General features: G+C 36.6%; 1 protein-coding gene across 2 annotated transcripts in view; it reads right to left on the bottom strand.

Annotated features, from left to right (window-relative positions):
- Positions 1 to 14,871, bottom strand: part of pex26 (peroxisomal biogenesis factor 26) — a 40,910-nt gene extending 26,039 nt beyond the window's left edge. The window contains exons 1-3 of one of the 2 annotated variants that reach the window (XM_039769527.1): positions 14,605 to 14,871; positions 12,040 to 12,286; positions 11,622 to 11,771 (exon numbers count right to left, since the gene is read on the bottom strand). In XM_039769527.1, the coding sequence (XP_039625461.1) occupies positions 11,622 to 11,771; positions 12,040 to 12,263 (374 nt within the window). In that variant the 5' untranslated portion in view covers positions 12,264 to 12,286; positions 14,605 to 14,871. The remainder of the gene's footprint in view (positions 1 to 11,621; positions 11,772 to 12,039; positions 12,287 to 14,604) is intronic. The other variant, XM_039769528.1, reaches the window with a different exon arrangement.
- Positions 14,872 to 15,489: the final 618 nt, after the last annotated feature.

The following is a 15,489-nucleotide window of genomic DNA, read 5'->3' as shown; positions in this document are numbered from 1 at the left end:
CCGCTAAAGGAAGACAGTGTAAAAAAAAAAAACCTGTGCATGCAGTGTGTCACATCTCAGATAAAGAGGAAGACGAGCTGTTTATTGATGCAGTAAGAAACGAATTGATGAATGAAACCTCTTATCTTTACAATGATTGACAAACACGGAATGTAACTTGAACACAACACATCCTACAAATACGACCCTGATTGAAACAAATAATGATAATCAAATCCTTGATGACAGCAACACTCATAACACTCACAAAACAATTACTGTATATTGACAATCATGTTACGTTATTTTTAAAATGTTCCCTTTTCTTTTTCATAACTTCTTTAACACACTACTTCTCCGCTGCGAATGTATATATATACCCAGATCTACATACTCTCAAATAGACAAGACACACGCCGTGGCACAATGCTTCGCCTCTAGCGCCGACATCTGAGGTTCGATTCCCGAGAGGGGATGCACTAGGTATGTACGCGCGCTTCCCGATTCATTTTAACCTCGCATCTCCTTGGTTTGGGACGTATGAAAAAATATGCGTTAACGCAGAATCATGTTATGTTATTTTTAAAATCTTTCCTTTTCTTAGCACAAGCACAGCTGAGAAGCTTCGATGCATGTACTCCATAACAAAAAATAACGCATTTAATCACACTTTCAATTCCAAGCAAAGGGGAACTTTTTGTTAATGCATGATTTCCTGGTACATCGATTACATTGATGCACACATCAGAGCTACAAAAATGTTAGAGTCAGAATGAAGCGCGTTCCTACAACTGATCGGAGGCAAATTTCATTTCAAAAACCTACCCGAGGTTTTGTGCACACTGAAAAGCAAGCAAAATTAGATGCATTACAGAAAGCGGACTTTGTGGCTCTTACTGGGGATCATTGGACTTCCGTGACCGTTAGTAATTCTAATTACATCTAATTACAAAATGTTCAATGATCACACTGTTTTAGCCTAATGTACAAAATAATTTTGGCTAAGGTTACTGAGTTTAAAGATTAAGTTGGTCAAATTACCTTTTATGTTTCTGAATTATTTTTTTAAGAAGAAAAACTGCACTTTATGTTGAAATTTTGGTTATTATTATTTAAAGACAATGCCAATCTGAAAATGTACTTAAAGCACTTAAACTACCACTTTATTTTTAAGTCTGCCCAATTTTAACCAGGGATGATATTTTTGTTTCTGTTTTGAATTCAAATGCAGTTTAAAAGCATTTTTTTTTCAAAAATTAAAACAGCTTGAGTTTACAATATTCATGTCCATGTCTATTATTTGATTCTGCCGCCCACTAAAATCCTTTTAAATTAAAAAAAAAACATTTCCGATTTGGGGAAAATTTACGTGTGCGATTACATACGATTAATCAAGATTAATTATTACACAACCTCTAATTAATTGGATTAATTTTTTTAATCGAGTCCCACCCCTAATATATATATGTAGATTTGTATAAATATGTGTATATACAGTATATATGTATATGTGTATATATGTATATATATGTGTGTGTGTGTATATATATATATGTATATATATTTATATGTATATGTATATATATATATGTATGTGTGTATATATATATATATATATATATATATATGTGTACATATATGTTTATATTTTTGTGTGTGTGTCGGTGTGTGTATATATATATATATATATATATATATATATATATATATATATATATATATATATATACTAGTAAAATACCAAGCTTCAGAAAGGAGAAGTAGTGTGTTAAAGAAGCAATGAAAAGAAAATGAAACATTTTGAAAATAACGTAACATGATTGTCAATGTAATTGTTTTCTCACTGTTGTGAGTGATGAGTGTTGCTGTCATATATATATATATATATAAATAAATATATATATAAATATATTTACACACACACAAACATATATATATACATATCTATACATATACACATATATATACACACACACATATATACATACATATACATACATATCTACATATATACACACACAGCTATTTCAGTATCAGTGCAATAGGCTGCTTGTTAAAACGGATAACTCCGCTCTTACATGCAAGTCTGCGTGGATATTATGAACTATCAGATTTGTTCAAGTTCTATTTAAATTTTAAATAGAAGGAATTTTTATTTAGTCGACAGAAATATCTTTGGTAGGAATGGTAAAACAGACAGGAATATTATTCCTGAATAAATCAACTCAAACCTTAAACAACTTATAATATTTTGCTCTCCATAAAATATATCCTGTCTAAATTATACAAGTTAGAAATAAAGTAAACGTTAAAAGAACAAACATTCAAATTTCTTTACTCTTATGTAATTTTATATAAAAAATAAACTTAGATTTTAAATATCCCAAAAGATTTTGCTCTCCATAAAAATATATCCTGTCAAAATTATACAAATTCAAATATGAACATGCTGCATAACAAAACCTGGAAATATAAATAAAATGTGTTCCTTTCAGCAATAACAAATCAAATCATTCAGTTGTCTTTGCTCATATGTCATTTTAGAGCTGGACGCCTGGCATCTTTTTGGCAACAAGTTCGTTTATGTTTGGTGTGAGGTTCTGTGTTGTGGAGATTCTCAGGATGGATTGCAGGTGCTCATCAGTGAGGCGACTCCTGTGTGCTGTTTTGTTAGTCTTTATCACTGAGAAGAGCTTCTCACACAGATATGTGCTACCAAACATGCACAAGGTTCGAGCCGCATGTAGACGGACTTTTTGTTCTTCAAAGTCACCAAAGCGCGTGCAAACTCAGTGTGCTCAGTTTATCAGCAAAGTGCGTATTTGGGAACACCGTAGTGACGACTTGGTTTAACATTACTTGGCAACAGGGAAAGTGGGGCAAGGTTGCACTGGTGCATTTGTGTCTCCCATAAAAGCAGCTTCACTTGAAATCACTTTGTGATTGTGCACGGGTAAAACGTCCGCTGAAGTGTCAGATTCTTATTTAATTCTTCTGCTTTCTGTATCTTCTGCATTGCATTCAGGTTACCCTGATGTTTTGTCTCATAGTGCCGTCTTAGATTAAATTCTGTAATTACAGCCACATTAGCTCCACAAATGAGACACACGGGTTCAGTAAACATATACTCAGCCTCCCATCGGTTTTAAAGGCTCTATTTTCAGAATCAACTTTTCTCTTCAGCATCGTGTGAGCTAGCTTCGCAATAACTTGCAGCATCATAAGCTAGACTTGATTAACGCGTAAGTGTTAGCAAGGCAGCTGAAGCGCTGCATTATGGGATCTGTAGTTTATTGTGTTACCAGCGCTTCATATACCCGGCCATTAATAACAATAATACAGTATATAAAATGATCTCGGGGCGGATATAATTACGCCGGGCGGATGTGGCCCGCTGCCCTTGAGTTTGACACATATGGACTAAATAGAACTTGAAAAGATATATTTTTCAAATGTGATCGCAATTCAGATAGAGTTGACGCACTACAGCCTGCATGCCTCAATAAGTCATCCTCCCTCGCTCTTACTTTTTACCGTTCATCTAATGAATACACTGAGTATGGCTTTACCAAAACAATCATTGATGGCTAATAAAGTATCCATTATTCGAGTATGTAGATCGGGATATATATATATACATATATATATACCCGCGTATGCAGCGAGAAGTAGTGTGTTAAAAAGCTAGAAAAGAAAAGGGAACATTTTAAAAATAACGTAACATGACTGTCAATATACAGTATTTGTTTTGTGAGTGTTACTGAGTGTTGCTGTCATCAAGGATTTGATTATCATTATTTCTTTCAATCAGGTTCGTATTTGTAGGATGTGTTGTGTTCAAGTTACATTCCGTGTTTGTCAATCGTTGTAAAGATGACAGGTTTCATTCATCGATTCGTTTCTTACTGCATCAATAAACAGCTCGTCTTCTTCTTTATCTGAGACCTGACACACTGCATGCACGGTTTTTTACACTGTCTTCCTTTAGCGGGACATTGACTTTTTCCACCGTGTGCTTTGTTTCCGCAGTAGCTGGATTTATGAATATGCTTGTATGTATCAGACGCTTTTTGCTGCCTTTTCAATTGTGTAATTCGGTTTTGTTCAGGCTCTTTGGAACTGTTGCTTTTATCTGTGCACTGCGCCAGTTCACGTGAGCCTTCGGTGTACATGCATCAAGGTTCCCAGCTGTGCTGGTGCCATCTCGCTATGTCCATGGCTGTATTTAATGTTACCTTAGTCCTGGCACTTAAAACTTTCTCTCAGTTTCGCTGAGTTTGTGCCAAACACCCCCTGACCATCTCATCTTCCTCTGCATAAGCACAGTCCTTCACCCGTGAATATTTAGTGGAGTTTGCTATTGGATTGCCGCTGACGGACGGCCTTATATGGGCAGGCACTAAATTACAAACGCCAGCGCAGCCTGTCTATGAACTTAATTTAAAGTGTAGGTTTACATCGTGCTTTGTTTCAAGTAGCAGAACTCATGAATATGGTTGTATATGTCACTCGCTCGCTTCTTATTGTTTCGCTGCCTTCTCAATTATATAATGCATGTTTTCTTCAGTGCTTTTGGAGGTCTTCCTGGTTTTCTATGTACTGCGTGATTACGGGAGGCGTGATGATGTCACACTAAACTCCCCCCACGGCGTTCAAGCTCATCTCCATTACAGTAAATGGAGAAAACAGCTTCCAGTTATGACCATTACGCGTAGAATTTCGAATGAAACCTGCCCAACTTTTGTAAGGAAGCTGTAAGGAATGAACCTGCCAAATTTCAGCCTTCCACCCACACGGGAAGTTGGAGAATTAGTGATGAGTCAGTGAGTGAGTGAGTGAGTGAGTGAGGGCTTTGCCTTTTATTAGTATAGATATATATATGCCAGCAACACTCATGACAATGACAAAACAATTACACTGTCAATCATGTTACGTTATTATTAAAATGTTTCCTTTTCTTTTCACTTCTCTGCTGCCAAACGCAGGTATTTTGCTATATATATATATATATATATATATATATATATATATATATATATATATATATATATAGATAGATAGATAGATAGATTGATATGAGTGTTGTTGTCATATCTATGACAAAACAATTACATTAACAATCATCTTACGTTATTTTTAAAATATTTCCTTTTCTTTTTCATAACTTTACTTTAACACACTACTTCTCCGCTGCGAAGCGCGGGTATTCTGCTAGTCATTAATAAGCAACAGTTAATATTATACTAAAAAAGCAAGCCAGAGGTAGTACAATATAAGACCTTTACAAACACATTTTTAAAGGATGCAAAATATCACCTAATTATTGTTAGACAAAATCCCAGAATATATAGAGACTAGCAAAATAACCGCGCTTCGGAGCGGCAAAGTACTGCTTTTAAATTTTTATTAAGAAGAAAAGTAAACCTTTTTAAAGTGAGGGAAAATATACCAATAATCATTTGTTAAGGATCTCTTTGTATACCACATTGTCAGTTCGGCACTCCGGTCGTAATATGACCAATCTGTGCGAGCTTACTCTTGAGCATGCAACGTATAGTTGGCTATGTGAAAAGCAATCTTGCCTCAAATCAATGCCAAACATTTTGTAGGGTCTGTCCCTGTGACTTATTAATTGTCATTGCGAAGCAGAGCCTTACTGGAAATTGGAGGCATTTGAATTGAAATGGGAGATCAGAGGGTATAACAGGGATGCGAGGAATAAAAACTCTCTCCCCTGAGCAACTGCCAGTAAAAATAGTTGCCTCAATTAGGTTCTTTTGCAGAAATGTGTCCTGAAGTCTTGTGCCGTTACAAAGTTTCGGTGGCTGTAAGTTTTTCAGTAATATTATTGGTGCCCCAACCTTCAAAATTAGATTATGCTCAGGAGTGCCTGGAGGATTCAGAGTATGGAGAAACTCTAGCGACAGCGTGTTTATTAATTTGTGCATTTTTCTGTGAGTATTTGGCGGCAGCGTCACAAAGTTGTTTCACCAAGACTGCGTCAGCAGCAGAGCTCAGCGGAGCAAAATGAAGTGAATGAAATGAGGTGAATGGGAAGGGAGATGATGACGTGACTCCCCCACCCTCCTTAACTCTCAATCCCTCCACAAACACAGTCTCTCGGATCTCAACTCTCCTTTATATAAATCAGTAAAGGAGAGAGGACTAAACACTAAGGAAAAAGAACGGCAAGACCGCATCAGCAGTGGAGCTCAGCTCGGAGCAAAATGAAGTGAATGAAATGAGGTGAATGTGAGGGGAGATGATGCCGTGACTCCCCCCCCCGCCTTAACTCTCAATCCCTCCACAAACACAAAAACACAGTCTCTCGGATCTCAACTCTCCTTTATATATATATATATATATATATATATATATATATATATATATATATATATATATATATATATATATATATATAGATGTCAATATCGCATACCCCTAATTACTACAAGCATACACTCATACAAATTAACTTAATTCAAGTCATAGTGATTATGGAAGCCACAGATTTTCCATATTAGGGTAAGAAACAACTTTGGACAGGGAACTATTCCATCATAATGATCCACTCAAGCATACAACTACACTCATTTGAAGTAATTTAAAATATCAAATTAATCAAACAGGATGAGGGAATAAAATCCAAGGTGATACTGTGAGAATGTGCAACTGCACAGAGACAATGGATGAGTGGCACAACCATGCTAGCCTTTCATAATTATATGTATTTCAATGGACCCTTTGCCAGACAATGCTTAGGTCTTTTATGCCACACAAAGCCATTAACAAACCTGATACAATGTAGCCGCTTATAGCTCTTCCAAATACTATTTGTTTATCTTCACAAATTTTCCTTTTCAAAAATTCTATGGAGTAAAAATACTGCATGTGGGGTCTGCAAAGACAGTCCTGAGGGGTGTAGTGGCTGTAGGTTTTTATTCAATCCCAAATGCTTAAATAAAAACAAATCCTTGCCAATAACAAATCTTATTTAATTTTATGGCTTGTTAGTGTCTTCATTCTGCCATATCAGTTCATTCTTGTATTGCAGGTTTTTCCCTTAGATATCACCCAAATGATTTGTACCTTAAAGTGGATAAATAATTCTTAAAGACTGAATATCTGTCAAATTATTAATGAATGTTTTTTGCTCTGTTAATATCTGTCATATCATTAATTGATCAGTTTTTATTATGCTAGCTTTATAGCTTTATAGTGGTGATCAATTTTTGTAAACTGTTTTCCTGCACTTATTCAAACCAGTCCCTTGACTGATGTTTTTCAATTATGTTGACCTTTGTAACTCAATTTGGATAAAAGTGTCTACTAAGCAAATACATGTAAATATCACGGTAATTCCCAATCTTTCATTTTTTTCTCTTTATTTTACTTCCAAATATTTTACTAAGGGTGGCATGGTGGCACAGTGGTAGCACTGCTGGCTCGCAATTAGGAGATGCGGGTTCACTTCCCGAGTCCTCCTTGCGTGGAGTTTGCATGTTCTTCCCGTGTCTGTGTGGGTTTCATCTGGGTGCTCCGGCTTCCTCCCACAGTCCAAAGACATGCAGGTTAGGTACATTGGTGATCCTTAATTGTCCCTAGTGTAGGCTTGGTGTGTTTGTGTGTGTGTGCGCCCTGTGGTGGGCTGGCATCATGCCTGGAGTTTGTTTCCTGCCGTGCGCCCTGTGCTGGCTGGGACTGGCTCCAGCAGACCCCCCGTGACCCTGTAGTTAGTATATAGGGGGTTGGATAATGGATGGATGGATGGATATTTTATTAAACCAGATAGTTCATAATGAATACACACAGGTGTAAATGGAAACAAGTTATACGGTGTACTTCTGGTTCCTTTGTCATTTTCATCTTATTGCTAATAAGAAGAAATTAAAAACAGCAATGTGGTTGTTCAAGACACATGACAAGTGACACAACTAAAATGAAGCAAAAAAATGTTGCTTGAGCAATAAATGCTTTAGCAGTAAAACCTGAAATTCTCATTAAGAATCCGAGCTGTTGCTGTTTGCATTGACAAATTTAGGAATTGCAACATATTGTTTGTCTAGTACTATACTACAGTGGTTTGTCTAACAAAGGAATTGTTTGCTTGTTGAAACAGATATTTCTAATAAGCACAAAAACAAATAATTGGAAGCGTGAAGTTAATCATCAAGAATAAGAACTGTGTTTTGGTTATTGTCCAGTGCTATAGTGATGTCAACTAACAACATTTTCAGAGAAGAAAAAAAACAAAGAGCACCCTAAGTTGACCCCATTAACATTCTAATTAAATTTATAAGGGACTTAGCTCCACTCCTTGAGCTACACCTGAGATGTGTGTTTGATGGCAAGCTCCTAATAACATGCTAAACTTTTTGGCATGCTACAAGCTTAGCTCAATAGAACTTTGTGAAGCTGCCAGCCACTATGTATGAATGAGGGCCAGGTGCCATGCTAGCTAGGTGACAGGAAATGGTATTGTAGACCCAGGTATGTTAGACTTGGACAACGGAACCTGGCTCTTGAAACACACAATGTTACTTTTCCATTAGAGAAAAAACTGGAACTCATGAGGTAGGATAAGTAAATTAGTATTATAATAATTGTCAATTCCAAAACTGGCCCAATATGAGTGTGGGTGTGTGTGTGTGTGTGTGTGAGAGAGAGTCCTACAGCACATGGGTTGGTGTTTTGTTCAGGTCTGATTCCTGCTAAGAGTCTAATGATGCTGGGATAATAATCTCATTATATAGACAACTTATACAGTATACAATGTGCCATCAAAAAACTGTTGAAGATACTAAAATTAACTTATATTAAGGTTCCAAATTAGACATTTATTTTGTGGCATTGTCATGAAAATCTACATGTTATAAACATCCGATGACACACAGCTGTATTTATCAATAGCACCTGATGACCCCGACACTCTTGCTTCACTGACACAATGTCTCACTTGTGTTTCCGAATGGATGAGTAGTAATTTTCTCAAACTAAATAAAAAGAAAACAGAAATTTTAGTGATTGGCAATAATGGATATAATGAGGTTATTAGAAATAAACTTGATGCATTAGGATTAAAAGTCAAGACGGAGGTAAAGAATTTAGGGGTAACTACTGACTCTGACCTGAATTTTAACTCACATTTTAATCAGATTACTAGGACAGCATTTTTTCACTTAGGAAATATAGCAAAAATCTTATAACATTGCAAGATGCTGAAAAATTAGTTCACGCTTTTGTTTTCAGTCGGCTAGATTACTGTAATGAACCCCTCTCAGGACTACCCAAAATAGACATCAATCGATTGCAACTAGTGCAGAATGCAGCTGCTAGAATCTTAACTTGGAAACGAAAATCTGAGCACATTACCCAGTTTTGATGTCACTACACAGGTTACCTGTGTCATTTAGAATTGACTTTAAAATACTGCTTACGGTTTACAAAGCCTTAAAAAATCTTGCTCCATCTTATATTTCAGAATGTCTTACACCTTACACTCCAAATCGTAACCTTAGATCTTCAAATGAGTGTCTACTTAGAATTTCAAAAGCTAAACTTAAAAGAAGCGGTGAGGAGGCCTTCTGCTGTTATGCACCTAAAATCTGGAAAAGTTTGCCAATAGGAATTCGCCAGGCTAATACAGCAGATCACTGTAAAACACTGCTGAAAACACTACTTTAATATGGCTTTCTCATAGCTTCATCTTAGTTCAATTCTGATGCTCTGTATATTCAATTAATTATCATTATTATTCATGGTGGCTCCAAAATCCGTACTAACCCATACTCTCTCTTACGTTCTTTTTCCAGTTTTCTGTGGTGACGATCTGTGCCACCACCACCTAATCAAAGCACTGTGATATCCTTACATTGATGTGTTAAAGGCCAGAAGTCCACATGACTATCATCATCAAATTCTTCCATGAGAACCCTGAATACAATGAGGACTGATTGAGGTAATTTATGTTAGGTAGAATGCATAGAGGGTGCTGGGTGGTCTTGTGGTCTGGAACCCCTGCAGATTGTATTTTTTTCTCCAGCCATCTGGAGTTTTTTGTTTTGTTTTTTCTGTCCTCCCTGGCCATTGGCCCTTACTTTTATTCTATGTTAATTAGTATTCCCTAATTTTAATTATTTATTTTGTCTTTTTTCTCCTTCTTCATCATGTAAAGCACTTTGAGCTACATTGTTTGTATGAAAATGTGCTATATAAATAAATGTTGTTGATGTTATTTCGGAATTTATTTTTAAATGCGAATATGCAAAATAAGGCAGAAAATCCCAGATCAATGAAAACATTTCTCTACTATTTATCCCTTCCATTCTTGATGTAAGTAGCAGGCATAGATGAGACAAAGAAATTTGAAAGAACTGTCTCATTACTGACACTTTTACAGAGCTCTCAAGCAAACAATATTGCATAAAGGGGGGTTTACTTAAAGTGATGACTGTTGTAAAACTGGATTATTTAGCTAAGATCTTAGGTGACTGTAAAGCCATGAAATAATGCAAGAAGTGATGAAATTTGTCTCACATACTGGGATATGTACTTCACAAGGCAAAAAGTACAGAGTGTAAGTGCCAAATGGGATGGACAGGCATCCCGACTGGGAGAGGGGAGGGTTCCTTACTCAGATGGGAAGCCCCAGGTGGGTGGGCAGGCATCCCGGCCAGATGCATTTTCAGTACCTTTCCTGGCTGGGATAAAATGGAAAGATTGGAAAGGAGTTTCTCTGGGGGCTGTTTATTCCCCAAGTAGACTAGGTGGCAGCCAGTGTGGGTGCCACCAGAGGGAGCTATAAGAAAGGTGCACACCTCGAAGGAGGATCTGCCTGCCCCAGAAGTGCTGCAAGGCTGTAATCATTTGACACTAAAAATACTCCCGGTCCTGAGATAAAAGGAGCCACCCGGGAGTCAGGAGGAGGTGGAAAAAGCTTGCCTGGAGGAGAGATGGAGGATTTATTGTAGAGAGAAGTCTGTTTACAGAGGATTAAAACCTGTACAAGGTGTTGGATTTCATAAACCACTTTTATTGAAGCCTTTTGACTGTGTTACTACACTTGTGCTCAGACTTTGAGGAGCTGCAGTGCTCTCTAGTATCCACAAGAGTAACAAGCAATGTTTTATAAACAATTATTAGAAAAGGCATTTATATGATACTCAATATGGTAGATTATTGGCATAGCTGAGATGATTATGACAAACTAGATAATCATGGATATAATTATGATTCATGTACTTTCTTATACCATCCTGAAATTAATTTCTGGCCACACCTTTTGATTGATGCATTTTGCATGAGGTTATATTGTATTTAAACGAGACAGGGTGTAATTTCTTAAAATTAAGTACCAAAGTACTTGTTGTTGTTACATAATGTAAATAAAAATGTCATGAAGTCATAGATAGATAGATAGATAGATAGATAGATAGATAGATAGATAGATAGATAGATAGATAGATAGATAGATAGATAGATAGATAGATAGATAGATAGATAGATAGATAGAATTGTCCCCAAAGGATAATTAAGACTTTACAGAAGCTAGACAACACCTTAGCAGACTGATTACATAAAACAGAAACAGGAATAAATTAATGACTTAACAAAAGTACAGAACCAATATATTTGCTACTTACCACATTTGCATAATTTTAGCAGGAAGTTTCTCTGGAGTACCGTAATACTGCAATAACCAGTTAAGAACAGATTTCCATTCATTAAGTTCGGCCAAGGCTTGGACACCAATGATGCAAAAAGCAATCTTCATTTCTCCACATCTGTAACTGCTGCATATATGGGAAAAAAGGCTTTTTATGATCAGATATAGAAATTACACACTTTCAATAGATGAATAAATAGATGAGGGATACACTGTTATCAGACTAGAAAAGAAAACCAACTTGGAGAGACCTTTGTGAGGTATTTTTATAATAAAAACCTCTATTTTTAACCCTTAACTGTATCTGTGTTAGTTGTTTCCAGGGATTGGAGCTCAGTGGTGACCTCATCTGTCACATATATTATATATATACATATATAAGTATTTTCACATACCTGGTTGAGTCATCCAATTCAGAAAGGCTGTTAATACTTTCTAATCCTTTCTCACAGGTCTCTAGAGCTAAACAGAAATCACGCTGGACCATCAACAGCTCAACAGCAGAATCTAGGTAAGGCAAAGCTTGACCTGAACTCTGAAATATAGCTGGGCTGCTCCCAGGGTGAACAGAGCCAAGGCTTCTCCGGTGGCAAAGTGATGTGGAAGAGTTACTCCTCATCTTTAATATCAGGTAATTTAAATCTGCCAAGAAACAGAAATATAAATTGCAATGACTTGTTAGGTTTAAAAATTTGGTTACTAGTCACTATCCTATTTTGTAATAAAGGAAAGCTTCACACAATCTGTACATTACACTAGTAGGTTACAGAGATAGACACATGCAGTAGTTATATTTTAGCTATGACTTCCATTGCATGAATGATTTTTTATGACCTCCGATACTCATCTCTTTCAAGTTGTGGCATTCAGGAGTTTAATGGTGGTTAAACTGGATTTGGAGATTTACCTGTGATGGGACAACAAACTGCTTTTAAAAATAACTGCACTGAACCTAGAGCCTTACTTTATGATTTCAGGCATTCAGTAGAAAGTAAAGCTTAGTCTGAACAGCTAGAAATATTTTTAAAAAGCCACATAGCTTTGTGAGAAATGTACAGAATTGATAAAGCAGTAACAAGAAGGACAAAATCTTTATGGGATAATAATTAGACTTAATCGCAGTAAATTGACTACTTCAACATTTGTTCATTTTCTGGACATTCATTCTAATGCTTTTAACTATGAGAAAGCCACTAATAATTAGTGACCATAAATAGGGGGTGCAGTGATTAGCAATATTGCCTCATAGTTCAAATGCTGACCCAGTCACAGCCTGTGTCTATTTCCTCAGGGTACTCCAGTTTCCTCCTTCTTCCCACAGATAAACAGGCAAGGAGGGTTGGTAACTTTGAATGAATCCTCTGTGAATGTATAGCATTCCTTCCAGAAAAGTTCCTGCCTTCTGTCCACAGGAATAAGTAGCTTTGGTAGCGAATTCTATAAATTATATTCAACAATGCATTTAAAAAGTAGAGTTTCTGAGCACTAAAGAAGAACGCAGCATTTACAGAGACACAATCTTATTTACTCCTGATGGTGTATCGCCAAATCACCATGAGGCTGAAGCTCGCTACTTATTTGCTGGTCCTTATTCGGCTGCCTATTTATTCGTAGATCCTTACTCAAAAGTATACTGATTCGCTTCCAGCCAGCTACTGTAACTTGAGCAAAGCATTTACTCATTTAATGTTAACAGAAAGACTGATGCTTTCTGATAAACAACAGCTGAGTTTTACCCAGCCCCAAAGTAGGTAATAAATGAGATTTGTGATGTTTAAATGGTGCTATAAAGGGTTAAATGCCGATAGGCCACCCCAGTTTCAAGAAAAGAAAGATGCTTTTGTGAATTTGTAGTTCAATTTTATCTGGCTCAACGCCTGGCCCAGGCAAAACTAAGCTGCCATTTAACAAACGCATCCATCTTTTGTCAAATTATGAAAATGAATGTAGCCCAGTGGCATTTAACCCTTTACAGTGCCTACTAAAGTTAACAGTAAATGCCATTCATTAGATATGAGAAGACACCAATTTCGTCAGTCCATCTGAACCATATAACTGGGTTGGGCTTGGAAAATCCGAACTGCAATATAATGAAGACATCCTTGGTTTGACAAAACTGTGAAAATTAAGGTGGCCCAACATTTAACCCTTTACAGTGGCCATCAAACATCACAGTAAATCCCATGTATTAGATATGAAAGCATGCCAAATTTGCCAGTTAATTTAACTCATTAACCCACACTGAGCAAAGCAAAAGGCGGCTCCACTTAAACAAAGGCATCCCTCTTTTCTTATAACTGTGAAGATGAGGCTGGCTCAACAGCATTCAACTCTTTACATTGCCCATTAAACATCACAAGAAACCTTAATCATTAGATATAATGGTGTGCCAACTTTGCCAGTACTTTTCACTCATTTACCTGCCTTGGGTCGTGCAAATCTCAACTGAATATTAACGAAGGTATCTGTCTGTTCTTGAAATTGTGAATACTGGGGTGGTCCAATGCTTTTTAACCCTCTGCAGTGCCCTTCAAACACTGAAGTAAATCTCATTCATTTGATAGTGCCACCTTTGCCAGCTCATTTTACCCAGATATGCACGTTGGGACAGACAAAACTGCACTGAAAATTCACATGGAAGCGAGTGAGTAGCCAACTTCTGCCTCGTCAAATACACTTAGTCTTCCTATTTATATCAGAAAGACACTTTAACTTAAAAATAACATGAATTAGAGCACTACACTGTTCCATTCATGGAAACATATAAACGTAGTATGCAGATCAACAATGTGTGTAAATTTATTTTTCAGACTATTGCGCAATCAACAAAACCTTCGCACACCTTAATTTGAGGTGTTGACTACGGTAATGTTGTAATACCATAAGCACGTTGCTCTAAAGACTAATTTCTACATGAGACTTCTACACACTGTGCGAAGACAAACAAAGCATATGCCCACCAGTTTTTCGCAGTTGTTTTCAAGTGCGTCACCTACTCCATTATTTCTGTGGTCTGGTAGATATCGTGCAGGAATGCTGTGCCGATTTCTCAAAGCTGCACTTTATCCACATAATAAACGCAAAAGGAAAGCGTGTAATATCATCACCTGACCGCTGTCAGCATCCAAACCAATTACGGGACAGGACTATTGGGACGAAGGGCAGTTTGACGATACTGTCTTTGCATTCTAGATAGCCTGCAAAACTACAAATCCCAGAACACTTTGCGAGCGTCGGCGTCCGTTGTGACGTCAACTTTAGTTTAAAATGCAACTTTATTCAATAAACAGATCCATTTCACTTTATCTGTGCCTTCCTACTTTTTAATCGTGTTTTCTTCAATTTTAGAGCATTTTTAAATAAACAATTAGGAATACTGAAACTGACTCCAGGAATTTAAATTAGCGAGGGTAATAAATTTAATAGAAGATGTAACAGCGTCACTGAATTTTATATTGGGTATACTCTATTGGAAAATCTACAGGCCTCCTTTTTAACCTACGGAACGACATACTGATGGTGAAATTGTTCTCCCCGAATGCTTTGAGCGTGGACAACATGCGCTTACGCAAAATGCTATATTTAAAAGAAAAAGATTGGTGTTTTTATTGTTAAAACATAGGAATTCTTTTATCTGAAATTAAGTTACCGGACTTTTTTTACGGCAAAGTCGTATAAAGGATTTCGGGCGTCCGGTATAAATATATGTCTAGTCTATACTGTGCAGAAAATGATCGCATCTCGTGGATTGTGACTTAGAGTAAAAGGTTAGTTTTTTCAGTTTACGTCAGTATGTATGTTTCATTTTTCTTTTGCCTAGCCTTTTTTAGGTGTTTTAGTGGTTC

This window comes from Polypterus senegalus, chromosome 11, assembly GCF_016835505.1.
Source record: "Polypterus senegalus isolate Bchr_013 chromosome 11, ASM1683550v1, whole genome shotgun sequence".
NCBI classification, from domain to species: domain Eukaryota; kingdom Metazoa; phylum Chordata; class Cladistia; order Polypteriformes; family Polypteridae; genus Polypterus; species Polypterus senegalus.
This window is presented reverse-complemented; position numbering and strand designations above follow the sequence as displayed.